Source organism: Pongo pygmaeus, chromosome 8, assembly GCF_028885625.2.
Source record: "Pongo pygmaeus isolate AG05252 chromosome 8, NHGRI_mPonPyg2-v2.0_pri, whole genome shotgun sequence".
Taxonomy (NCBI): domain Eukaryota; kingdom Metazoa; phylum Chordata; class Mammalia; order Primates; family Hominidae; genus Pongo; species Pongo pygmaeus.
Window position 1 is genome coordinate 107,331,602 of NC_072381.2, and position 27,519 is coordinate 107,359,120.

Below are 27,519 nucleotides of genomic sequence, written 5' to 3' on the forward strand. Positions count from 1 at the left end.
TAAGATCTGGAATAACAGGAAGAAACCAGGCAAGTAAAAATCTTGGCAAAATTGTTCGAGATAGAGGGAATGTCAAGTGCAAAGACCTCAAGATTTGAATGCACTTGGCATGTTCAGGAAACAGAAATGCCACCATGCCTAAACAGAGCATAAACATTCCTTTTCTGAAATGTTTTTGTAAAGTTTATTAAAGTGGGTCTTTTGTGTTTATGAATTTTTTTAATGTATAAGAAGAATCCAAATATCCATTAGCAGTAAATGGGACAATTATGATACAGTCATACAATAGAATACCATATAGAAATTTACAAGAGCCCATTACTGATACATGAAGCAATGTTGAGTAAGTTACATAGAAAATATTGAATGAGGGCCGGGCGGGGTGGCTCACACCTGTAATCCCAGCACTTTGGGAGGCCGAGGTAGGCGAATCACTTGAGGTCAGGAGTTCGAGACCAGCCTAACCAACATGGAGAAACCCCATCTCTACTAAAAATACAAAAAATTAAACGGGCATGGTGGCGCATTCCTGTAATCCCAGCTACTCAGGAGACTGACGCAGGAGAATCGCTTGAAGTCAGGCGGAGGAGGTTACAGTGAGACGAGATCGCACCATCGCACTCCAGCCTGGGCAACAAGAGTGAAACTCCATCTCAAAAAAATAAAAATAAAATAACAACCAGAGTCTATTTAGCTCTTATTATGTACCAGGCACTGTTCTAAGCACTTTACATATATTAATTCATTTTATCCTCATATCAACCCTATGATCCAGAAAGTTTACAATGAGAAAACTAAAGCATGAACTGGAAAAGAAAGAAAAAGAAAGAGAGAAAAAGAGAGAAAGAGAGGGAGAGAGAGAAAGAAAGAAAGAGAGAAAGAGAGAAAAGAGAGAGAAAGAGAGAAGAGAAAAAGAAAAAGAAAAAGAAAAGATAGGCCGCGCTTGGTGGCTCACGCCTGTAATCCCAGCACTTTGGAGGCCAAGGCGGGCGGATCACCTGAGGTCAGGAGTTTGAGACCAGCCTGACCAACATGGAGAAACCCCATCGCTACTAAAAATACAAAATTAGCCGGGCATGGTAGCGCATGCCTGTAATCTCAGCTACTCGAGAGGCTGAGACAGGAGAATCGCGTGAACCCAGGAGGCGGAGGTTGCGGTGAGCCGAGATTGCACCACTGCACTCCAGCCTAGGCAACGAATGAAACTCCATTTCAATAAAAAAAAAAAAACAGAAAAGAAAATAAACTTGTCCAGATAAGTGAGTGTGGGGACTCAAACCCAGGCAGCCTGATATTAGAGTTCCTGTTCTTCTCCACTATGCTATACTGTATCTCAAAAGCCAGAGGAATGAGCAGGAGCAGTCATCTATACATAAACAAAGCTGAGGGCCTACAGAGAAAATGTGAAGAGGTTCTAGGTGAGTAAGGGGGAGTATGTACTCATTGGCTTTAATGAACAAACTGTGAAATGTCCAGATATCTTGAGTAGTCACCACTCTAGTTTGTTAGTGGATGAAGGTGCCATGGTAGAAAGCAAAAGATAATTGTCTGATGTATATACATCTGTCTGTAAATGTAGGTAACAGTAAAGTGAAACAGAGAGAAATAGACAAATTCACAGGAATGGCAGAAAACTTGGAGGGAAAAACAGGAGAAGAATCTGAGTGTCTAGTCAAGTTGATAGATGTATACAATATGGTAATTTTTTTAAGGATAAAACACCCTAATGTCCACTACAGGATTTAATTGATTTTTTTTTTTAACTCTCCCACTATCTTTGAGGATTTTTAATTTTTTTTCACTATTTTAATTGAGTATAGTCAGTGCTCTGAGGATAATTCTCCCTCAAAACTTGATAATGAATAGAAAGATACTATAAAACAGGACAGAAAAAAGAAATGGAAAACAAGTCAAGTAAGAGTCTGTACAATCCTCAGCTTAGGAGAGAGTATGTTTTAATACTGATGAGCTGTGATCACCTATTTCAGAATCTCCTGGGGCGCCTCCTAAATATGTAAATCCTTAAGCCTTCCTACCATTCTACTGAACCAAACTTTTTTTTTTTTTTTTTTTTTTGAGAGACAACCTCTCACTCTGTCACCCAGGCTGGGGTGCAGTGGCATGATCTCGGCTCACTGCAACCTCCGCATCCCAGGCTCAAGTGATCCTCCCACCTCAGCCTCCCAAGTAGCTGGGACTGCAGGCATGCACCACCACGCCTGGCTAATTTTTGCATTTTTCTGTAGAAACGAGATTTCGCCATGTTGCCCAGGCTGGTCTCAAAACTCCAGAGCTCAAGTGATCTGCCCACTTGGCCTCCCAAAGTGCTGGGATAACAGGCATAAGCCACAGTGCCTAGCTTGGGTCAACATTTTTAACAATCACTCCAGATCAGTGATTCTCAACTGGTGCAATTTTGCCTCCCAGGGGACATTTGTCAATGTCTGGAGACATTTTTGATTGTCACAACTGGGAGAGGAGGTACTACTGGCATCTACTAGGTAGAGGCCAGGGATGCTGTTAAACATCATACAATACTCGAGGCAGCCTCCCACAACAAAGAATTATGCAGCCCAACATGTCAATATCAAAGAGGTTAAAAAACCCTGCCCCAAGTAATTCTAATGACCATTAAAGTTTGAGAAGTACTCATCCCAGCCTTAAACCAGACTTGGAAAAGGAAGGAGTATCTAGACAGAGGATACTGAGAGAATGAATGAAACCTCTGCAGTCTCTAAAAAGGGCATTGAAGCAACACTCACCTTACCACATATCATTCTGCCCACATTAAATCACACTTCCTTTGGGACTGTAGCCCATTTCCCCATATGTGAAAGAAGATCACTACAAGACACACTGACTATAGTATCCACAATACTTAGTGATGGAGATGAAAATCTTACGTAGCTATCTGTCCAAGAGTTGTGGCTAAGTCAAAGAAAATATTACCATTATCTGACCAAGAGCCATTCACCTAATATACAAAGGAGGCAACATGTTTTTGTTTTGTTTCATTTTGAGATAGTGTCTCACTGTGTCACCCAGGCTGGAGTGCAATGGCACGATTTCAGTTCACTGCAACCTCCACTTCCTGGGTTCCAGCAATTCTCCTGCCTCAGCCTCCCAAGTAGCTGGGACTACAGGCGCATGCCACCACACCCAGCTAATTTTAGTATTTTTTTGTAGAGTCAGGGCTTCACCAAGTTGGCTAGGCTGGTCTCGAACTCATTTTAAGTTATCCGCCTGCCTCGGCCTCCCAAAGTGCTGTGATTACAGGCATGAGCCACCATACCCGGCTGAGGCAACATGTTTATATCAAGCCAGAAATAGTCTCCTACCCTGACTTTCCAGTAAGTCTCCTGTCCTGATCTCCTAAAAATTCTCTAGTTCCTCTAGATACAGGGTTTTTTAAAAAACCTTTAAGCAAAAGTTACCTGCTCCCTAAGCCTTTCTGCAAGGCCTACCATACTACCTGGAGGTAAACATTAGCACTATAAGAACTTAAGGAGAATGCAGTTTTTCTATCTCCAAGCCCCAGCCCTTCAAGCTATCTCCTAATATGCCTCTCACTTTCTTTTTTTTTTCCTTTGTGAAGAATGTGGGCATCATTCTTTCTTCTTTTCTAAAAGCCCCAGGTATTTAGCTCACTTGCTAGATCACATCCTACTGTTCCACATGGTTCCTTAGCACAGCTTCTTTCAGTAGCATAGGACAGGTTCCCCCAATTCCACCCGAAAAACTGGCTCTAAGACAAGCAAATAACCCCTTTCTATTTTAATGAATTTCTACTGCTAGTTCACTCCAAGGATTCTATATATCCAAAATGAAAATAGGGCTGGGCACAGTGGCTCACACCTGTAATCCCAGCACTTTGGGAGGCTGAGGTGGGCGGATCACTTGAGGTCAGGAGTTCCAGAGCAGCCTGGCCAACATGCAGAAACCCCGTCTCTACTAAAAATACAAAAATTAGCCGGGCATCGTGGCAAGTGCCTGCAACCCCAGCTACTCGGGAGGCTGAGGCAGGAGAATCGCTTGAACCCAGGAGGTGGAGGTTGCAGTGAGCCAAGATCGCGCCACTGCACTCCAGCCTGGAGGACAGAGCGAGACTCTGTTTCCAAAAAAAAAAGAAAGAAAGAAAATAAAGCAGGGCCTGCATCCTTTTTTTTTTTTTTTTTTTTTTTTTTTTTTTTGAGATAGGGTCTCAAGGCTGAAGTGCAGTGGCACAATCATGGCTCACTGCAGCCTCAGGGATCCTCTGACCTCAGCCTCCTAGGTAGCTGGGACTACAGGCACATGCCACCAGGCCTGGCTAACTTTTCATATTTTTTGTAGAGATTGAGTTTCACCATGTTGCCCAGGTTGGTCTCAAACTCCTGGGCTCAAGCAATCCTCCCACCTAGGCCCCCCAAAGTGCTAGAATTACAGGCATGAGCCACTGCACCCAGCCCCAACCTATTTTTACAATGAGGATATTACTTTGCCCAAAGTAACACAACTAGTAAGTGATAAAGCCATTAAATCTTTCTCTCTGGTAGCGCTTCTCCCTATCAGAATGTCCTGTTAGTGCAAAACATCAGGAGCTAACTAGACCATTAAAAACCAGATTCACTGTAATCCCAGCTACTCGGGAGTCTGAGGCACAAGAATCGCTTGAACCCGGGAGGCAGTGGTTGCAATGAGCTGAGATCGTGCCACTGTACTCCAGCCTGGGCAATAGAGCAAGACTCAGTCTCAAAAAATAAAAAAAAGGCCGGGTGCTGTGGCTCACGCCTGTAATCCCAGCACTTTGGGAGGCTGAGGAGGGCAGATCACGAGGTCAGGAGATTGAGACCATCCTGGCTAACAGGGTGAAACCCCGTCTCTACTAAAAATACAAAACAAAAAAATTTAGCCAGGCGTGGTGGCGGGCGCCTGTAGTCCCAGCTACTCGGGAGGCTGAGGCAAGAAAATGGCTGAACCTGAGAGGTGGAGCCTACAGTGAGCAGAGATCGCGCGCCACTGCACTCCAGCCCGGGCGACAAAGCAAGACTCCATCTCAAATAAATTAATTAATTAATTAATTAATTAATTAATAAAAAGAAAAGATTCAGTTAAAGTTACACTTCTATAGAAACTCCAAACTGATATCCATAATATCAACACTCCCATTTTATCCAAGAAAAGTCACCAAATGTGGTGGCTCAAGTCTGTAATCCCAACACTCTTGGAGGCCAAGGCAGGTGGATCACTTGAGGTCGGGAGTTTGAAACCAGCCTGGCCAACGTGGTAAAACCCCATCTCTACTAAATATACAAAAATTAGTCGGCGTGGTGGCACACGCCTGTAGTCCCAGCCACTCGGGATGCTGAGGCACGAGAATTGCTTGAACCTGGGAGGCAGACGTTGCACTGAGCTGAGATCACGCCACTGCACTCCAGCCTGGGTGACAGAACAAGACTCCATCTCAGAAAAAAAAAAAAAAAGGCAAGGCCAGGCCAGGCGCGGTGGCTCACGCCTGTGATCTCAGCACTCGGGAGGCCGAGGCAGATCACTTAAGAGTAAGAATCCAAGGCTGTCCTGGCCAACATGGTGAAACCCTGCCTCTACTAAAAATATAAAAATTACCTGGGCATGGTGGCAAGCACCTGTAATCCCAGCTATTCAAGAGGCTGAGGCAGGACAATCACTTGAACCCAGGAGAGGGAGGTTGCAGTGAGCAAAGATTGTGCCACTTGTACTCCAGCCTGGGCGACAGGGCAAGACTCTGTCTCAAAAAAAAAAAAAGAAAAAAAAGAGAAAGAAAGAAAAGTCAGGCGGGCGCAGTGGCTCATGCCTGCAATATCAGCACTTTGGGGGGCCAAGGCCGGAGGATCATCTGAGGTCAAGAGTTCGAGACCAGCCTGGCCAACACAGTGAAACACCATCTCTACTAAAAATACAAAAAGTAGCTGGGTGTGGTGGAGGGGGTCTGTAATCCCAGCTACTCAGGAGGCTGAGGCAGAAGAATCACTTGAACCCAAGAGGCAGAAGTTGCAGTGAGCCAAGACTAGGCCACTGCACTACAGCCTGGGCAACAGAGGGAGAATCCATTCCAAAAAAAGAAAAAAAAAGAAGTCAGTCAACTCAGGACATCACCTGACAAGCATCATCCCTATTTTCTAGAAGCTAGGACAGAACCAGACTGATTAAGGAAGCACACGAACCACTACAAGGCAGGGTCCATAGCTTGTGTGCTCTAGACAATGCTCCCCTCAGAATGGGTGTTCAGCCTATACCTGAAAATGGAAGTAACTCAGAGACTTTCCCAAGACTAAGAAGCAAGTGGCAAAACCAGGACTATTCCAGGTATCAGCCAGTCTGTACCTACTACAGGTCAACTAGCTTCACAAAAGACAATTTAATCTGGTCCCATAGGCATCTACTCAGTTTGCCTAATGTTACAAATGATCAATGAAGATGAGCTCTCATTCATTTAAATAAACATGACCACCTTAGGTTCCCTTTCAAATTATCCCACACAAGAAGGAATACATTCCTCCTTCCAAAGGGGGAACCAGCTCCAAATTGACAGTATTTAAGGAAATTCTGACTGGAAACCACATTTTCTGACACATCCCAGAATGAAAATTCATGGTAAGATCTTCTCAATGAGCAGGAGATTCCTGTAAATTAATACTGTCTTTCTCCTGCTCCAGCCCTGAACTTCCTCACACGGCACACCGTCACTCATATCTTCTCATTTCTTCCCCTGCTCAATTACACAAGCCTCATGAACACCACCTAAATATAAAATGAAAATTATAAGATAAAGTCCCATAATCATCTTCTTCCCCCGCTCTCCCGCCCCATCGAAAGGCAGTCTCCCTCTGTTGCCCAAGCTGGAATGCAGTGGCACAATCACAGCCCACTGCAGTCTCAATCTCCTGGGCTTACACGACCCTCCCACTTCAGCCTCCTGAGTAGCTGGGACCACTCAGGCTCACACTGCCACACCCGGCTAATTTTTGTATTTTTTGTAGAGACAGGGTTTTGCCATCTTGCCCAGGCTGATTTTGAACTCTTGAGCTCAAGCAATCCACCAGCCTCGGCCTCCCAAAGTGCTGGGATTACAGGCGTGAGCCACCTTGCCTGACCCCATAATCTTCTTAAAGGAAGCCCAGAAGGTACCTGCAATCTTGCAAAGTAAACTGATTTCCTGCTACTTTAATAACACTTATTCAGACCTTATAAATAACATAAGCATAGTCTAAGACAGAAAGGGACCAAAAACTTACTAAATTACAGACCCTGCCTTGAGAAGCTCACTATTAAGTGGAGGAAGTGCATAATTTGCTACTTCCTTATAGACAAATAAAATAAACATTATTTTTTCCCCAAGACTTTTTTCATATATGCCCTCACTCAGAGCTGGTGCCAATACATTAAGCTCACCAGGTCTCTTACTTCCAGCTGCCTACTAAGGTTTCCATCGGTACATCCTACAAGCAACCTGAGCTCGGCATACCAAACCATATCCCCTATGCCTCTTTCCATACCCTAACCTTTGGAAACCTGCTCTACTTTTTGTAATCCATATCTTGTCAATGAAATCCCCATACATCCACTCTCTCAAATTAGAAATCCTAACCCACTCTCTTCCTAAGAAGTTGAATCAATCTCAGAAGTACAGTATTTCCAAAATCCCCTCCTCTTCATTCCCACAGCTACACTTTCTTCAGACTCTCAGTCAACTGCAACAACTCTAATTAGTCTCACTGCCTCATTCTTCATTACTTTAATCTGCATTTCTGTCACTCCCTAACAAAAAAAACTCCTCAGAAGCTAAAAAAAAAAAAAAAAAAAAAAAACGGAGAAAAAAAATTCCAGTGACTCCCCACTTTCTTTTCAGTCTCACCTCCTAGCAATTTCCCCACCACACATCCTGTTTGGGACAAATTTCTGAGACTTAAAATAATTTTTTTTCCTCTCACACCCTCACCAAGCCTTTCCAAGTACTGTTCTCTCCAAATGAAATGTCTTTTTTTAGAGATGGGGTCTCACCATGCTGAGCCGGCTCGTCTCAAACTCCTGGGCTCAGGCAATCTACCTGCCTAGGCCTCCCAAAGTGCTAGGATTACAGGTATAAGCCACCAGGCCGAGTCAAAATGCCTTTTCTTACTTGTGCAATCTCCTACTAATCCTTCAACACCCAACTCAAGTATCTCCCCCCTGCAAAGATTTCCCTGACTCTCCCAAGCAATGGCAGTATTCCCATTACACTGTATAAATTTTTTTTTTTTTTTTTTTTTTTGAGAGGGAGTCTCGCTCTGTCGCCCAGGCTGGAGTGCAGTGACGCGATCTCGGCTCACTGCAAGCTCCGCCTCCCGGGTTCACGCCATTCTCCTGCCTCAGCCTCCCAGTAGCTGGCACTACAGGCGCCCCCCACCACGCTCGGCTAATTTTTTGTATTTTTAGTAGAGACGGGATTTCACCATGTTAGCCAGGATGGTCTCGATGTCCTGACCTCGTAATCCGCCGGCCTCCGCCTCCCAAAGTTACATAGTAAGTGCTCAATAAATGTGTTGAATAAACAGTTCACCCTCATATATCCTGGATCAATTTTTGGCCATTTTCCCCAAATGTTACAGATTCCTAAACTGTGCTCAGTGTGAAATTCCAAATTTCATAATGACTGCTTTGACGTTTTCACACTGTTTTAATTATGCAAATGTTGAACAAGTCGGCTGGGGGCAGTGACTCACTCCTGTAATCCCAGCACTTTGGGAGGCCGAGAAGGGTGGATCACGAGGTCAGGAGTTCGAGACCAGCCTGGCCAATATGGTGAAACCCCGTCATTACTAAAAACACAAAAACTAGCCAGGCATGGTGGCGTGCGCCTGTAGTCCCAGCTACTCAGGAGGCTAAGGCAGAAGAATCGCTGGAACCCGAGAGGTGGAGGTTGCAGTGAGCCGAGATCATGCCACTGCACTCCAGCCTGGGCGACAGAGCGTCTCAAAAAAAAAAAAAAAAAAGTTGAACAACAAATTATAATACCTAAAAGTCCAATGAAAACACCTTAAAGGCTTCTCTAGTCACTGAAATGGGTATTCCCCCTTTACAGTCGTAACAAGAGGGATCCCTCTTTCCCTTGACTGTGATCTGATATCCTGAAAGCCTTCACATAGAAGCTACTGTGCACACAAATCCAACTTCAGGTACACCCAAAATAATTCCAATCCTGCTAAGTTACAGGCAGGGACACAAATCATATTTACCCTAGTTTACAAAGTAACTAAAGGATAGCAAAGAAAAAGCTCTCACTAAGCTCAAAACTTTTTCTGGCTGGGTGCAGTGGCTCACGCCTGTAATCCGAACACTTTGGGAGATCGAGGTGGGTAAATCGCCTGAGGTCAGAAGTTTGAGACCAGCCTGGCCAACATGGCGAAACCATGTCTCTACTAAAAATACAAAAATTAGCCGGGCGTGGTGGCTCACGTCTGTAATCCCAGCTACTTGGGAGGCTGACGGGGAAGAATCGCTTGAACCTGGAAGGCGGAGGTTGCAGTGAGCCAAGATCACCCCATTGCACTCCAGCCTGGGCAACAAGAGCGAAACTCCGTCTCAAACAAACAAACAAAAACAAACGGCCGGGCGCCGTGGCTCACGCCTTTAATCGCAGCACTTTGGGAGGCAGAGGCGGGCGGATCACCTGAGGTTGGGAATTCGACACCAGCCTGACAAACATGGAGAAACCCCGTCTCTACTAAAAATACAAAATTAGCTGGGCGTGGTAGCGCACGGCTGAGGCAGGAGAATCGCTGGAACCCGGGAGGCAAAGGTTGTGGTGAGCCGAGATCGTGCATTGCACTCCAGCCTGGGCGACAACAGCGAAACTCCGTCTCAAAAAAAAATAAATAAATAAATAAAATAAAACAAAAAAATAAACTTTCTGGAGAGGAAGAACTGCGGAGGATCGGATAATCCATTGACATACATTTGGGTCTGGCCCAAGTTTCTGCTTCCCCATTCGCCAGGGGCAGCAAGCCTCAGCTTCTCCTTCTCCAGGGGACCAGGTTTCTCTCTACTTTTTCCTTCCCTATACCCTCCTGGGAACAGGTTCCTTTCCTGGGCTCTCGCCGAGTAATCCAAAGAAAACACAGTAGCTTCACTGATTCCGTGTGAAGAGTGGGTTAAAGCCTGTCAGAGCCTGAAGAGGGACAAGACTGGAGCCCTTCCGGGACACTTGAAGACTTCGCACAAACCGGCTTTCCTCTATCCCTGAGATTCTCAGAGGTGCTTTGCCCTACGCCCGCACCCCAGGACCAAGAACAACCGGGGAGGCGGCTCTCGAGGCAGCTGGCGGGGTCAAAGGTCAGCGCCTCGGAAGCCAGAAGGCCCCGCAGGGATGGGGGAGAGGGAGGGACGTGACCGGGACCGGGTAGTCCGAGGGACCGGCCACTGGAAGAGCGAAGCCGTTTCTCTCTAGGCTCGGCCGCCCCCAGGCCCAGCCCTCCCCGGCACACGCAGCCTCAGCAGCCGTCCTCCCTCCCTCTCCCCTCGCGTCCCTGTTGTCCCCGCGGCCAGCGCAGGCCCCGCCCCCAGAAACGCCTCGGGGCCAAGGCCTAGTATGGCAGGACCCGCAGGGTTGGTCAGGTTCGAGGACCGGGCCGGGCCGGGCCGCCGCCGCTTACCGAGCCCACGGCTCCTCCTCTACCACCCGCGCCGTTCCCGGGCCCGCTCGCTCCCGACGCCACCGACGCTGCCGCTGCTCCGGGCTCACGGGCGCGCTCCCGACCTCCCCGACCCTTCTCGCGTCCCCGCGCCCCGCCGGGTCCTAAAGCCCGGCGCACAGTGGGTTAGTCCACGCCCGCTTCCTGAGACCGGCTCAGACCACGATTCCCAGCAAGTATGGCAAAGACTACAACTCCCGAAAGGCATCGCGAGAAATAAATTCGCAGTGGAATTGTCTATTGAGGGCCTACTGGGTCGCAGTAGCAGTTTTCCGAAACATGGCCGACTCTGTGACCTTAGCAATTTTACTTCTAGGAATACATGTATCTTCTAGAAATACTGGCGAAGTTTGGAAAGATATATTTTCCAAATGTGTATTACAACTTTGTACGTGAAAGATTGAAAACAAACTCATTCTTTCAACAAATACGTGTGTGCCTGATAAGTGCAAAGTAGCGTGTAAAGCTCTTATTAACTTGGCCAGAAATATATTTTCTTTTCTTTTCCTTTTTTTTTTTTTTTTTTTTTTTGAGACGGGATCTTGCCCTTGCCCAGGCTGGAGTGCCGCAGTGGCACAATTACAGCTCAGTGCAGCCTCCACCACCTAGGCTCAAGCAGCCCTCCTGCCTCTGCCTCTGGTAGCTGGGATTACAGGCACGTGCCACCACTCCCCGCCTCTGATCTCTGTTTTCTTTTTTTTTTTTTTTTCTTTGAGATGGTGTCTCACTCTATTGCCCAGGCTGGAGTGCAGTGGTGCGATCTCGGCTCACCGCAACCTCTGCCTCCCGATTTCAAGACAGTCTCCTGCCTCAGCCTCCCCAGTAGCTGGGATTACAGGAGTGTACCACCACGCCCGGCTAATTTTTGTATTTTTTAGTAGAGACAAGGTTTCACCATGTTGCCAGGCTGGTCTCAAACTCCTGGCCTCAGGTGATCCACCCGCCTCTGCCTCCCAAAGTGCTGGGATTACAGGCGTGAGCCACCGCGCCCAGCCTGAGTCTCTTGTTTTCTTATACACAAACGGAAGGTTTAAAAAGATGCGCTATTAACAACAAGAATACTATTAAAAAGAAAAAACAAGTAAAAAAAAATAAAATAAGCCAGGTGTGGTGGCTCACGCCTGTAATCCCAGCACTTTGGAAGGCTGAGGCAGGTGGATCACCTGAGGTCAGGAGTTCGAGACCAGCCTGGCCAACATGGTGAAACCCCATCTCTACTAAAAATACAAAAAATGGCCGGGCATGTTGGCAGTCCTCTGTAATCCCAGCTACTCGGGAGGCTGAGGCAGGAGAATCGCTTGAACCTGGGAGGCTGAGGTTGCAGTGAGCCAAGATCGTGCCATCACACTCGTGTCACCAACCTGGGTGACAGAGCGAGACTCTGTCTCAAAAAAAAAAGAAGCGGAGAAGAGTTCTGTGGGCGGCAAGCCACCCAGGTGCCAAGGCAAGAGACCGAAGACACAAGCTGTTCCAGTATAATAAAGAAAATAATTAAAATAAGAATAGCTATATTAGAAATAGAATATAGGTGTGATTATATATGAATATTATTAATCATTAGTTTGTAGCATTACTTTTATTAATAACTTATATTTTACAATTATAATTTAGGAAAACCAGGCCATACAGAGTTAAGAGCTGAAGGGACACGGTGAGAAGTGACCAGAAGGCAAGTGTGAGCCCTCTGTCACGCCCAGACAGGGCCACTAGAGGGCTCCTTGGTCTAGCGGTAATGCCAGTGCCTAAGAAGGCACCCGTTACTTAGCAGACCTTGGACTAGCCATAGCGCCAGTGCCTGGGAAGGCACCTGTTACTTAGCAGATGGGCCTTTCCCTGGGGAAGTTAGAGAACACTCTGCTTCACCACCTCTTGTGGGAAGCCTGACATCAGCCAGGCCTACCCGCAGCCATCCGGAGGCTTAAACCTCTCCTTGTGATGCTGTGCTTCAGAGGTCATGCTCCTGGTTCACTTTCCTGTTCCGCTCTGTACACCTGGCTCCGCCTTCTAGATAGCAGTAGCAGAACTAGTAAAAGTATTAAAGTCTTTGATCTTTCTGAGAAATGCATAGAAGAAATAATGACGTAAGCTGTCCCCTCTCTCTCTCTGCTTCGGCTACCTAATAGGGAAGGGCCCCCTGTCCAGCAGACATGTGACTTGTGTAACCTTACCTATCATTGGAGATGACTCGCACTCCTTACCCTGCCCCCTTGCCTTGTATACAATAAATAGCAGCGTGGCCAGGCATTCGGGGCCACTACCAGTCTCTGTGTCTTGGTGGTAGTGGTCCCCCGGGCCCAGCTGTCTTTTCTTCTCTTTGTCTTGTGTCTTTATTTCTACCATCTCTCGTCTCCACACACGAACAGAAAACCCACAGGCCCTGTAGGGCTGGACCCTACAGAGTTCAAACCCAGATCTGTCAGGAAAGACCTCTCAATCCAGAAGTTCAGGTTCTACCTTGGTAGAGTTTTATTTTTCTTGTCTACTTACACAGTAGTGTAAGACATGATTGGCTGTTAAAAAAATTAAAGCAGGCCCGGCGCGGTGGCTCACGCCTGTAATCCCAGCACTTTGGGAGGCCGAGGCAGGTGGATCACAAGGCCAGGAGATCGAGACCATCTTGGCTAAAACAGTGAAACCCTGTCTCTACTAAAAATTAGCCGGGCGTGGTGATGGGTGCCTGTAGTCCCAGCTACTTGGGAGGCTGAGGCAGGAGAATGGCGTGAACCCAGGAGGCGGAGCTTGCAGTGAGCCGAGATCGCACCACTGCACTCCAGCCTGGGCGACAGAGTGAGACTCCATCTCAAAAAAAAAAAAAAAAAATTAAAGCTGTACTCTAATAGAATATAAAAGAGTGGGCAGGGGCAAGAGAAAGGTATCCTGAGGTGAACCCCAATAGTTCTTGAATACCAGTGAGAATCCTGTGTTCAGCTAAAAGAACCCTGTTCTATACCTGATTTTTTATTTTGAGATGAAGCCTCACTCTATTGCCCAAGCTGAAGCGCAATGGCACTATCTTGGCTCACTGCAACCTCCGCCTTCCGGGTTCAAGCAATTCTCCTGCCTCAGCCTCCCAAGTAGCTGGCATTATAGGCATGTGCCACCACGCCCAGCTAGTTTTTGTATTTTTAGTAGAGGCGGGGTTTCTCCATGTTGGTCAGGCTGGTCTCGAACTCCTGACTTCACGTGATCCACCCATCTCGGCCTCCCAAAGTGCTGGGGTTACAGGCGTGAGCCACCATGCCCGGGCGTATCTGATTTCTTTTTAACAAAATTATTTTTCTGGCATGCTGCCGTGGCTCATGCGTGTAATCCCAGCTGTAATTACAGCAATTACATGCCTGTAATCTTTGGGAGGTCAAGGCAGGAGGACTGCTTGAGCTCAGGAGTTTGAGACCAGCTCGGGAAATATAATGAGACCTCATCTCTACTAAAAATTTAAAAAATTAGCTGAGTGCACCTGTAGTCACAGCTACTTGGGAGGCTGAGGTTGGAGGATTGCTTGAGCCTGGGAGGTAGAGGCTAGAGTGAACCACTACACTCCAGCCTGGGCAACTGAGTGAGACCCTGTCTCAAATAAAATAAAATAAACAACATTTTTCCCCTTGGCACCTACTGAATATCCAATCCTGGGAGGAGTAAAAAGACAAATAACAATTCTGAGAGTATATTGTAACAAAGTGATAGGTACAGAGATAGAGATATATACAATTGAATGTTTTAAATCTCAATGAATACAAGCTGGAATACAAAGGCTCAAGTTGTAAATGCCTTGAAAATTCAGAGGAGGGAAAATGTCATGTGAATCTCCAGAGGCTTTCTGAGAAAGGTGAAGATTGAGTCAAGCGTTAGAGGAGAGGAGAAAAAGAAAGAAGGTATGAGAATGAAGCAACACAATACATTGCCCACATCTATGCCAGGGAAGTCCATTTCATACAGATGCAGACTAGAATAAATATAGAAGGCCATATACTGAGTAGGTAAGAGCACTACCTCTGGAAAACTATGAGAAGGGATCCCAGATCTGCTACCCACTAACTCTAAGACTGAGCAATCAGTTGAGCTCTCTGAGACTTAGTTTCCTCATCTAGAAAATGGGGATAACAAAAACTCTATGTCATATTGTTTAGGTTATTCAGCATTGAATTCTTCCTCCTTTATTCTGGAAGACTCCTCCTTGGGTGTAGTCTCAATGGAAAACTATGCCCTGGGCAACCAAGATAAGTGAGGGTATGTGACCTGGGTTCAGACACTAGGTGCAGCTTTCAAGGGCTTTATTTCTTTTTTTCTTTTTTTTTTTTTTTTTGAGACAGAGTCTTGCTCTGTGGCTCAGGCTGGAGTGCAGTGGCAAAATTTCAACTCACTGCAAGCTCCGCCTCCTGGGTTCACGCCATTCTCCTGCCTCAGCCTCCCGAGTAGCTGGGACTACAGGCACCCACCACCACGCCTGGCTAATTTTTTGTATTTTTAGTAGAGACAGGGTTTCACCGTGTTAGCCAGGATGGTCTCAATCTCCTGACCTCGTGATCCACCTGCCTTGGCCTCCCAAAGTGCTGGGATTACAGGCATGAGCCAACGCGCCTGGCGCTTTAGTTCTTCATAAAGAGATGTGGGCTGGGTGCGGTGGCTCATGCCTATAATCCCAGCACTGTGGGAGGCCGAGGCAGGTGGATCACCAGGTCAGGAGATCGAGCCCATCCTGGCTAACACGGTGAAACCCCATGTCTACTAAAAATACAAAAAATTAGCCAGGTGTGGTGGCATGCAACTGTAGTCCCAGCTACTCAGGAGGCTGAGGCAGGAGAATAGCTCGAACCCGGGAGGCGGAGGTTGCAGTGAGCCGAAATCGCGCCACTGCACTCCAGCCTGGGTGACAATGAGACTCCTTGTCAAAAAAAAAAAAAAAAAAAGAGAGAGAGAGAGAAAGAGAATGAGAGAGAGCACAGTGGCTCACACCTGTAATCCTAGCACTTTGGGAGGCCAAGACCGGTGGATTACTTGAGGTCAGGAGTTCGAGACCAGCCTGGCCAACATGGGGAAACCCTCTTTCTACTAAAAAAATATACATATACAAAAATTAGCCAGGCATGGTGGCAGGTGCCTGTACTCGGGAAGCTGAGGCAGGAGAGTCGCTTGAACCCAGGAGGCAGAGGTTGCAGTGAGTAGCGATCGTGCCACTGCACTCCAGCCTGGGCAACAGAGCAAAAGCCCAACTCAAAAAAAAAAAAGAGAGAGAGAGATGTAAAGTTAGTGAGAAGTGGGGAAGCGTTTGAATCCAGATCTATTAGGAAACACCTCTTAACACAGAAGTTCAGGTTCTTCCTTGGTAGAGTTTTATTTTTCTTGTCTACTTACACAATAGTATAAGACATGATTGACCTGGCGCGGTGGCTTACGCCTGTAATCCCAGCACTTTGGGAAGCCGAGGCAGGTGGATCACCTGAGGTCAGGAGTTTGAGACCAGCCTGGCCAAGATAGTGAAACCCTGTCTCTACTAAAACTACAAAAATTAGCCGGGCACGGTGGTGGGCACCTGTAATCCCAGCTACTTGGGAGGCTAAGGCAGGAGAATCGCTTGAACCTGGGAGGCGGAGGTTTCAGTGAGCTGACATCGCACCACTGCACTGTAGCCTGGGTGACAGAGCAAGACTCCATCTCAAAAAAAAAAAAAAAAAAGAAAAGAAAAAGAAAGACATGATTAGCAGGTTTTGTTTTTGTTTTTGTTTTTGTTTTTTTCTGAGATGCAATTTCGCTCTTGTTGTCCAGGCTGGAGTGCAATGGCGTGACTTCGGCTCACCGCAACCTCCGCCTCCTGGGTTCAAGCGATTCTCCTGCCTCAGCCTCCTGAGTAGCTAGGATTACAGGCATGCGCCACCACGCTGGGCTAATTTTGTACTTTTAGTAGAGACAGGGTTTCTCCATGTTGGTCAGGCTGGTCTAGAACTCTTGAACTCAGGTGATCCACCTGCCTCAGCCTCCCAAAGTGCTGGGAGTACAGGTGTGAGCCACCGCACCCGGTCAATTTGCAGTTTTTTAAAAAAATCAAAGTTGTACCCTAATAGAATATAAAAAAGTGGGCAGGGGCAAGAGAAAGGTATAATGAGGTGAACCCCAATAGAAGGTATGATCAGAATTTATTCATAACAGGTTCTGTCTTCCAGTGCAGTGATCAGCTTGTATAGCACCAGAGATCACGGTATCTTTAACAAATTGTTCCGGCTAAAAAAACTGTTGTGGCCAGGTGCAGTGGCTCATACCTGTAATCCCAGCACTTTGGGAGGCCAAGGCAGGTGGATCACCTGAGGCCAGGAGTTCGAGACCAGCCTGGCCAACATGGCAAAACCCCGTCTCTACAAAAAATACAAAAATTAGCAGGGTGTGGTGGTGTGCACCTGTGATACCAACTACTCGGGAGGCTGAGGTGGAAGAATTGTTTAATCCCAGGAGGCAGAGGTTGCAGTGAGCCGAGATTGTGCCACTGCACTCCAGCTTGGGGAGACAGCAAGACTCTGTCTAAAAAAAAAAAAAAAAGTTGTGCTTCCTACTTCTTTGTCTTTGGTGGGTGTCTTGGTTCGTGACCATTTGCCACACATGTTCTTCCTTTCTCCTGAAGATTCTGTGAGTCCCCTATGTTCTTCTAAATAACTTCATTTTTGCTTAAGACAGCCATGGTCTATTTCTGTAACTTTTTTTTTTTTAAGAGACAGGATGCTTGCCATGTTGCCCAGGCTGTAGTGCAGTGGCTATTCACAGGCACAATCATTGCACACCACAGATTCCAACTCCTGGCCTCAAGTAATCCTCTCGCCTCAGCCTCCTGAGTAGCTGGAACTGCATGCGTGAACCACCGTGCCTGGCCTACTTCTGTAATTTTTAAGGAAAAGTTTTCTAAGTGATATCACACACACAAACATGTGCCCATGAAAACGTAATGATTCCTTCACCAAATATCTGTGGAGACTTTCTTTGTGTCAGGCTCTACTCTAAATATGAGGATAGGATACAAAAACAAAAGAAATCTATGTCAACTAAGAGCAATTGAAGGAGGAGCAGTTTGGGGCAGGAAGATGATGTTTAGGACATGTTGAGAATGAAATGTCTGTGAGATGAGACATCTAGGCAGAAATAAATATTTAGTAGACATTTGGATGCTCTTTTTTTGTGTAGAGCTTAGCAGAGATGTCTGAGCTGTAGGCAAAAGAAAAAAAGAAAGGGGCTCAAAGTGGAATCAGGATATAGGAGGAAGAGCACATTTAAAGGATGATGGAGGGGCCGGGTGCAGTGGCTCACGCCTGTAATTCTAACATTTTGAGAGGCTAAGGCGGGCAGATCACTTGCCTGGAGTTTGAGACCAGCCTGGCCAACCAACATAGCAAAACCCGACCTCTACTAAAAATACAAAAAGTAGCTGGGCATGGTGGTGCACTTCTGAAATCCCAGCTACTAGGGAGGGAGGCTTAGGCAGGAGAATCGCTTGATCCTGGGAGATGGAGATTGCAGCGAGCCGAGATTGCGCCACTGCACTTCTACCTGGGCAACGGAGCAAGACTCTATCTCAATAAAAAAGTAAATAGGCCAGTCACAGTGGCTCATGCCTGTAATCCCAGCACTTTGGGAGGCCGAGGCATGTGGATCACAAGGTCAAGAGATCAAGACCATCCTGGCCAAGAAGGTGAAAACCTGTCTGTACTAAAAATATAAAAATTAGGTGGGCGTGGTGGTGGGTGCCTGTAATCCTAGCTACTCGGGAGGCTGGGCAGGAGAATCGCTTGAACCCAGGAGGCAGAGGTTGCAGTGAGCCAAGATGGCGCCACTTCACTCAAACCTGGGTGACAGAGTGAGACTCTATCTCAATCAATCAATCAATAAAGGATGGAGGAAGATGAACCAAAGGCAAATAAAACTCTGAAGGTAGTGCTATCTAAAAAAAAAAAAGGGAAAACCAGCCAGGAAAGATGCAGTACAAACCACAGGAGGGACTTTCAATGAGAAGGCTGTCAAATAAAAATGTCCTTGAAGACCTCAGCAAAAACTACTTCAGGGAAGTAATGGATTGAGGATAGAAGGAAAGAAAGTGGAGGTGGCAAATGTAGCATCCTTGCAAGAAAATTGACTGAGAAAGGAAAGGGGGAGGGAGTGATGGAGGTGGAAGTGGGGAGATGAGGATGAAAGAACGAATTCCAAGACAGGAGAGATGACAGGGTATTTCTATGCTGAGGACGGAATGAGGTCAGTGAAACAGAAATGGATGCAAGTTCTCAAGGAAGATAGGGACCGGGGAGGAGAGGCAGAGCTCATAAAGGGGGATTGGCCTTGGAGAGAGGAGGAAAACTGCTCACCTGAAAAGGCAGTCAAGGGGTGGAAGGACTCCTGCACACAAATTTGTAGATGTTACTGAAGAGTCGGTACACAGGCTCAGTGCTTCCAAATTATGTTTCTCTGTTTTGGTTTGGGTGATGAGTTGTTGATATGATAAAGTGATTTGGTGCACTGACTCTGGAGCCAGAGGGCCTGTGGTTGAAATCCCACCTCCACCATTTAATACCTGCTTGATCTTAGTTAAGTTACGTAATCTCTCTCTGCTTCATCCTCCTTATCTGTAAAAGGGACTAGGGGATAGAGAAGGCTGTCACATACTGATATGGAAGTGGTTTTCTTTCCTTCCTTCCTTCCTTCTTTCCTTCCTTCTCTCTCTCTCTCTCTCTTTCTTTCTGTCTTTTTAAAATTTTTATAGAGACAAGGTCTGCCTATGTTGCTCAGGCTGGTCTCGAACGCCTGGCCTCAAGCAATCCTCCCACCTCAGCCGCCCAAAGTGCTAAGATTATAGGCGTGAGCCACCGCGCCCAGCCATGTTTATTACTATTTCCACTAGATTGTCATCTCCATGAGGTTGAGGTTTTCTATTTTGTTTAGGGCTGGCACAAAGCATGTGCTCAACAAAAATTTCCTGAATGAGTAAATTGGGGTGAAATCCTTGGGAGAGGGGCTCAGGGGGCTGGAATCCCTATTCCTGCGTAGAACTCCGGGCCACCGGGCGGCGTCCTGGGGTCTGGGGAAGGGCCTCCCCCTGCGCCGAGAGCGTGCCCGGGCGGGCGCGGTCCAGGCGCTGAGCCCCTAGGGCGCTCCCGTGGCTCCTCCCCCGGCGGGCGTGTAGTGCCGGCCCGGCGACTGCGGGAGCCATCCCGGAGCCGGCCGGGCGGGGCGGAGTCGACGCTCAGCCCGGCCTCTGCTCACCTCATCCACGGGAGACGGAAGTCTTGGCCCTGCTCCGCTCCCCCGAGAATCGGGCCTCGCCCTCCTGGGCGGCTGGACCTGGGCAAAGCCTGGGCGCGCTCCCGCGCGGCGGCGCCATGAAGCGCTCGGGGACTCTGCGGCTGCTCTCGGACCTGAGCGCCTTCGGCGGCGCGGCGCGGCTCCGGGAGCTGCTGGCCGGGGACTCAGCGGTCCGAGTCCGTGGCAGCCCGGACGGCCGCCACTTGCTGCTCCTGCGACCCCCGGGGGCGGTAGCCCCACAGCTGCTAGTCGCGTCGCGAGGGCCCGGCGCGGAGCTAGAGCGGGCCTGGCCGGCCGGCCAGCCCTCCCCGCTGGACGCCTTCTTCCTGCCGTGGCCAGCGCGGCCGGCGCTGGTGCTGGTGTGGGAGAGTGGCCTGGCCGAGGTGTGGGGCGCGGGCGTGGGGCCTGGCTGGCGGCTGCTGCAGAGCACCGAGCTGTGTCCGGGCGGGGGAGCCGGCGTTGTGGCAGTGGCGGCGCTCCGAGGCCGCCTGGTGTGGTGCGAGGAGCGCCAGGCCCGGGCCGAGGGCCCGTCAGGGTCGCCAGCAGCCGCTTTCAGCCACTGTGTGTGCGTCCGGACCCTGGAGCCCAGCGGGGAAGCTAGCACTAGCCTGGGCCGCACACACGTCCTGTTGCACCACTGCCCGGCCTTGGGGCTGCTGGCCTCCTGCAGACAACTCTTCCTGGTGCCCACTGCCACCACCTGGCCTGGCGTGGCCCACGTTCTACTCATCTGGAGCCCAGGCAAGGGCAAAGTGATGGTGGCTGCCCCACGGCTTGGCCTCTCCTACAGTAAGAGTCTGAATCCTGGACGAGGGGACACATGGGACTTCCGGACCCTGCTCCGAGGCCTCCCTGGGTTGCTGTCCCCCAGGGAGCCACTGGCTGTACACACCTGGGCCCCAACTCCCCAGGGCCTGCTGTTGCTTGACTTCGGGGGCACTGTGAGCCTAGTGCAGTCCCACGGTGGTACCAGGGCTGTGGGCACCCTGCAGGAGGCACCTGTAGGCCCGTGGGGGTCTGCAGCCCTAGGCACATTTCAGGGCACTCTGGCCTGTGTGCTGGGCTCCACATTGGAACTGCTGGACATGGGCAGTGGGCAGCTGCTGGAGAGGAAGGTCCTAAGTACAGACAGGGTACATCTGCTAGAACCGCCAGCCCCCGGCATGGAGGATGAGGAAGAGCTGGAGACCCGAGGGAATCTTCGTCTGCTTTCAGCCTTGGGTCTGTTTTGTGTGGGCTGGGAAGCCCCACAGGGTGTTGAGTTGCCTTTAGCCAAGGATCTGGTGTTTGAGGAGGCCTGCGGGTACTACCAGCGGCGGAGCCTGCGGGGTGCCCAGCTCACTCCAGAAGAACTGAGACACAGCAGCACATTCCGGGCACCTCAGGCTCTGGCCTCCATCCTCCAGGGCCACCTGCCCCCATCTACACTGCTGACCATGTTGAGGACCGAGCTTCGGGATTACCGAGGCTTAGAACAGCTGAAGGCCCAGCTGGTGGCTGGGGATGATGAGGAGGCTGGTTGGACTGAGCTGGCGGAGCAGGAAGTGGCACGCCTGCTGAGGACTGAGTTAATAGGAGACCAGCTGGCCCAGCTCAACACCGTTTTCCAAGCCCTTCCTACAGCAGCCTGGGGTGCCACCCTCAGGGCCCTGCAGCTCCAGCCAGATGGGAATGGCAAGCTGAGGTCCCAAGCACCCCCTGATGTGTGGAAGAAAGTGTTAGGGGGAATAACCGCTGGAAAGGAACCCCCCAATGGAATACTGCCCCCCTTTGAACTCATGTGCCAATGCCTGTGCCGGCTGGAGCCTCGATGGCTGCCACCCTTTGTGGAGCTGGCACAGCAGCAGGGTGGGCCGGGCTGGGGGGCAGGGGGCCCGGGACTGCCCCTGTATCGCCGAGCCCTGGCAGTGCTAGGTGAGGAGGGGACCAGGCCTGAGGCTCTGGAGCTAGAGCTGCTCTTGAGCAGTGGGCGGCCTAAAGCTGTGCTCCAAGCTGTCGGTCAGCTGGTGCAAAAGGAGCAATGGGATCGGGCTCTGGATGCTGGCCTGGCCCTCGGCCCGTCTAGTCCCCTGCTTCAAAGTGAAATCTTCAAACTGCTGCTGGCCGAGTTTGCCCAGCACCGCCGGCTTGATGCTCACCTCCCCCTCCTTTGCCGCCTGTGCCCACCAGGACTGGCTCCAACTGAGCTCTTGCTTCTACTGAGGACATACCTCCCAGATGAGGTGGGGCCCCCTACCCCATTCCCTGAGCCTGGAGCAGAGCCCCCTCTCACTGTGGGCTTGCTCAAAGCCCTGCTGGAGCAGACTGGGGCTCAAGGATGGCCGTCGGGCCCTGTTCTAAGCCCATATGAGGACATCCTATGGGACCCCAGCACTCCACCCCCGACTCCACCTCGAGACCTATGACTACCCTTCAGGCATCAGAACACTCAGGGCCTGGAGGCTTGCTTGGGACTGGAGGCTTGCTTGGACAGGTCCTCTGTGTCACTGACAAGGAAATCATTTCTGGGACACAGTGATCAGGGAAGGGTGCCTGGGACTTGGAGGGTCCCATATATGGACCTGTGTATGCAATACTGTTCTGTCATCTGGAGCTAGTTTTAAGATGTGTGTGTTAAATATATACATAGTTTAATATATACACAGTTGTGTGTTTTTAAACAGCTATAGGTCTCAGAGGATGCAGGTTATAGAGGGAGTGGTTGGATCTGGATCTTTTGGCTAAAGTCCCCACTTCCAATCATGAAAATAGTTAACATTTATGAGCATTTAATAGAAGCCAGGCATTCTCATCTTTATATAATCCCTCAGCTTCTCATAACCCCAGTGGGGAAAGTACTGATGTTATTCCCATTTTACAGGAAATAGAAGTTTAGAAAAATTAAATGACCAAGTTCATTTGGCTAGAAAGTGGCAGCTCAAAGATTGGAGCCACCTCACTGAACAGCCCAGTAGCTCCCACCTGCTTGGGCTTGGATGTGCTCCCCATCCCTGGCTCCATGCCGGCTTCCCTGGCCCGCTTAGAGGAGGAGGAGGACTACAGAGCTCCACCCTTCCTTTCCCCAGGACTCCTCTGCTCCGGAGTAGGAACTTTGCTGGGCCCTGGGTCCTTGCCTGTCTCCACCAGGATTTCTGGAGCAGCCTCTAGTTTAGGGGAAGATTTGCCACAGACAGGAGAGCTGCCTGCAGAGCTCTCTGGCTCAGTAACAAAATTCACTGGGAGCAGAGCTATCTGGAGAGCCCCATATTCCTGCTGACTCTCCCAAGTCAAGAAATAAGAGCGTCTGCAACACAGATCTCTGCTTGTCTGGATTTATTCAACAGACTCAACTCTGAAGAGTCCTTTGCCCCATGCTCACTTCTACCCAAGTAACCCCTCAGCCTAGCCTAGGATAGACCCCTGGTTCTAGCTTAGGTTAGGACCCTGGATGCAGCTACTCAGCATCATCCCCAGTCCCAGATACCCCTTGTCCAGGGTTGGGGCCAAGGTTAGGGCTGCCGCTCAGCTTTGTCCTCAGCTGGGACCTGCAGCTTAGATTCTGGTAGCCTTAACCTGGGCTTAAGGTGGACTCAGGCTAGGACTAGTGAGACTAGGGACAGTTCCTGTCTCTCAGGGGAGAGAAGTAGCTTACTTAGTCTTATCTATGGCTGGTGTTAACTCTTCAGCCTCATAGAGGTCCTGAGGTGGCTCATCTACATGGCCAAGTCCTGAGGTACCATCTTGGCCTCCTCCAGAACTTGGATGGCCCTTGTCCTGGCCCTCAAGCCAGGCTGCCTACCAATATCTGGAGTCAAGCTACTGTTCTTCCCAGAGGCCCAGGGGTAGGGACAGTTCCAGTCTTAGCCTCCACCTCAGCCCCTTCCTGGTCTGGAAGGAGTTCCTCTTCTTGGTCTTGAAACTGGGTTCATCATGGCTCCTCAATGGGAGGCTGCTTCCTGTTCATGATCCTGCTTAATCATTGTTGCTTCTCAAATCTCCCAAGCCTGAGCTTTGGCTTGGTCCTCCTTCTGTGCCCAGAAGAGAAGGAATTCTACTCAGTGGGCCCCTGGGGGCATGGGCAAGGGAAGGAAGCCAGGTTTTTCATTAAGGTTGTATGGCTCAAGGAAGTTCCCTGGGACCACCCACTAGTAGGGCCTCCAGATGAAGGCCACCCAGCCCAGCAGCTCTGAGCAGAGTAGGTGGGCTTAGATGGTGACTTTTACCTGCTTTTACAGGCTTGGTGCTTGATCACACTAGCCTTATCCTTCCTTTCAATGTGGAGGGTGCAAGTGATCCCAACTGCATCTCAGGACTTTGGAAGACATCTCAGGGATGCAGGACTTTGGAAACAGCACAGGGATCACCGTGTGACTGAGTTTTAATGGAGTTCCTGAGCGGGTTATCAGACAGAGGTCTCTGAATAGGAGGGTGGAGATCTTAAGCCAAAGTCCTTGGCCTTGAGTACCTGAGAAAGGGGTAAGTTCTGGCATTGATGAGTTTCATTTTTATTTATTTATTTATTTTTATTTTATTTTATTATTATTATTTTTTTGAGACGAAGCTTCACTCTTGTTGTCCAGACTGGAGTGCAATGGTGCGATCTTGGCTCACCGCAACCTCTACCTCCCGGGTTCAAGCGATTCTCCTGCCTCAGCCTCCTGAGTAGCTGGGATTACAGGCATGCACCACCACACCCGGCTAATTTTGTATTTTTAGTAGAGATGGGGTTTCTCCATGTTGGTCAGGCTGCTCTCGAACTCCTGACCTCAGGTGATCCGTCCACCTTGGCCTCCCAAAGTGCTGGGATTACAGGCGTGAGCCACCGTGCCCAGCCTTTTGCTTCTGTTTTTAAGAGACAGGATCTTGCTATGTTGCCCAGCCTGGAGTGCAATGGCTTATGGACTCAAGCAATCCTCCTGCCTCAGCTTCCTAAGTAACTGGAACTACAGGCCACTATGCCTGGCTTGGTTGCCTTTTTTCTTTTCTTTTTTTTTGAGACAATGTCTTGCTATGTTGCCCAGGCTGGACTTGAACCCCTGAACTCAAGCACTCCTCCCACCTCAGCCTCTCAAGTAGCTGGGATTTTAGGAACATGCCACCGCACCCAGCTGCTGAAGGTTTTGAGTGGTGAACAAGGTCTCAGATCCAAGGTCCCCAGGCAGGACTGGAGTTAGGGGGGTCTGAAGTCCCTGGGAAGGTGAGGGGAGGATCCTAAGCCAGTGGGCAGGAGCATTTCCATAGGTGTGCCTCACCTCAGGAGCTCTCTCAGGTTCACATGGCAGTAAAGCCAGGCACAAGGAGTACTGCACAGTAGTCCCAGCAAGTATCCTGGGTGAAGGCGAGGAAGCAGGGCGCAAGGCTCCTTCAACTGCCTATGTGGCCTCAGGGACCCAAGCCTCCCTTTTTCTTTCTTTTTTTAATTTTTTTTTTTTTTTTTTGAGACAGTCTCGCTCTGTTGCCCAGGCTGGAGTGCAGTGGCGCTATCTCACCTCAGTGCAAGCTCCGCCTCCCAGGTTCACACCATTCTCCTACCTCAGCCTCCTGAGTAGCTAGGACCACAGGTGCTTGCCATCACACCCGGTTTTTTGTTTTTTTTTTGTGTGTGTGTGTTTTTAGTAGAGATGGGGTTTCACATGTTAGCCAGGATGGTCTGTATCTCCTGACCTTGTGATCCGCCCACCCTGGCCTCCCAAAGTGCTGGGATTACAGGCATGAGCCACAGCGCCTGGCCTTTCTTTTCTTTTCTTTTCTTTTCTCTTCTTTTTTTTTTTTTTTGAGATGGAGTCTTGCTCTGTCACCCAGGCTGGAGTGCAGTGGCACAATCTCACCCCACTGCAACCTCCGCCTCCTGGGTTCAAGCGATTCTCCTTCCTCCCGAGTAGCTGGGACTACAGACGTGCATCACCATGCCCAGTTAATCTTTATATTTTTAGTAGAGATGGATTTTCACTATGTTGCCCAGGCTGGTCTTGAACTCCTAACCTTGTGATCCGCCCGCCTCAGCCTCCGAAAGTGCTGGGATTACAGGCGTGAGCCACCGCACCCGGCCTATACTGGCTTTCTAATTGGTATCCCTGTCTCCTCAAATCTAACCTTGATTACTGAGAGTATTGTATACTATAGCAAATCTGATCAAGTTCATCACCTACTCCCAATATTCAGGGTAAAGGCCAAACTCCTAAGAAAGCCATCCCTTCCTTTGTGTCTGGCCTTGCCTCTCCAGTCTTCTCTTCCAGTCTTCTCTTTTTTTTTTTACTGTGATTGCCTAGTTATTTGTTCATTTCCCTGATTAGTATACAAGTTCCTTGAAGACACAGACCATGGTTATTTGTATTTTGGTATCCTCGCATGTATCACAGTGCCAGGTTCATAGTAGGTTTTATTATTATTATTATTATTATTATTATTATTATTATTATTATTTTTGAGACAGAGTTTCGCTTTTGTTACCCAGGCTGGAGGGCAGTGGTGTGATCTTGGCTCATTGCAACCTCTGCCTCCTGGGTTCAAGCGATTCTCCTGCCTCAGCCTCCCAAGTAGCTGGGATTACAGTCATGCACAACCATGCCTGGCTAATTTTGTATTTTTAGTAGAGACGGGGTTTCTCCGTGTTGGTCAGGCTGGTCTCAAACTCCTGACCTCAGGTGATCCGCCTGCCCCGGCCTCCCAGAGTGCTGGGATTACCGGAGTGAGCCACTGCGACCGGCCTAATTATTATTGTGAATGCAGGAACTGACAAGGCCCTATGACCTGGGGTGAAAAGAAGGGATTAAGCTCTGGCCTGTAGAGATTCTCTGGCTCTCTTCCTTTCTTTTCATAAGCCAGACTGATTCTTTGGTTGATCCAGCCCTGAAATTGATGGCAGTAAGTCAGGTGGATCTGAAGGCAGAACCTAGCCACCAAGGACAGTGGCAGGGGTGAAGAAGCCATTAAGCTCGGACCATCTTGGGAGTTGAGGTGGAGGTGAAAGCAATGGACATAACTGGCACTACCCAGTGCCCCCGATCCCCAAACCAGGAGAGTTTGAGAAGGGATAGGAAGGCCTGAGTCAATGAGGCTCCAAGAAAGAGACTGGTGACAGGGGCTAGTGGAAATTGTGGGTTGAGGTCAAAGGTCTGGAAGATCGATCCCTACGTTGAATATGGCCATCCAGGCTAGGCACTGTGGCTCACGCCTATAATCCCAGCACTTTGGGAGGCTGAGGCAGGCAAACAGATTGAGCCCAGGAGTTCAAAACCAGCCTGGGCAACATGGCAAAATCCTGTCTCTACAAAGAAACAAAAAATTAGCCAGGTATGGTGGCACACGCCTGTCGTCCCAGCTTCTCGGGAGGTTGAAGTGGGAGGATTGCTTGAGCCCAGGAGGTCAAGGCTGCAGTGAGCTGTGATCACACTACGGCACTCCAGTAATAGAGTGAGATCCTGTCTAAAAAAATAAAAAAATAAAAAAAAAATAAGGCCCTCCAGGGGCCATGTTCTTCCTAACCTGTCCTTAGGAAGTGTTCACATTGTGTAGATGTAGCAGTTTGGTTCACACTGACCCGGGTAATCAGGAAAAGAGGAGAGCCAGAAAGGGGGGAGGA

At 49.1% G+C, this 27,519-nt stretch overlaps 2 protein-coding genes across 5 annotated transcripts in view; one reads left to right on the top strand and one right to left on the bottom strand.

The window, feature by feature from the left end:
- The window catches only part of ARMH3 (armadillo like helical domain containing 3), a 217,218-nt gene extending 206,386 nt beyond the window's left edge, over positions 1-10,832 (bottom strand). For 2 of the 4 annotated variants that reach the window (XM_063670173.1, XM_054436739.2), the window contains exon 1: positions 10,650-10,832. The gene's annotated coding sequence lies outside the window, so the exon portion shown is untranslated. The remainder of the gene's footprint in view (positions 1-10,649) is intronic. The other 2 variants (XM_063670172.1, XM_054436738.2) reach the window with 2 other exon arrangements.
- Positions 10,833-19,835: 9,003 nt separating this feature from the next.
- HPS6 (HPS6 biogenesis of lysosomal organelles complex 2 subunit 3) lies at positions 19,836-22,596 on the top strand. The gene has a single exon (XM_054436748.2). The coding sequence runs from the start codon at positions 20,036-20,038 to the stop codon at positions 22,361-22,363; it is 2,328 nt and encodes a 775-aa protein (XP_054292723.1). The 5' UTR covers positions 19,836-20,035; the 3' UTR covers positions 22,364-22,596.
- The last annotated feature ends 4,923 nt before the right edge of the window (positions 22,597-27,519 follow it).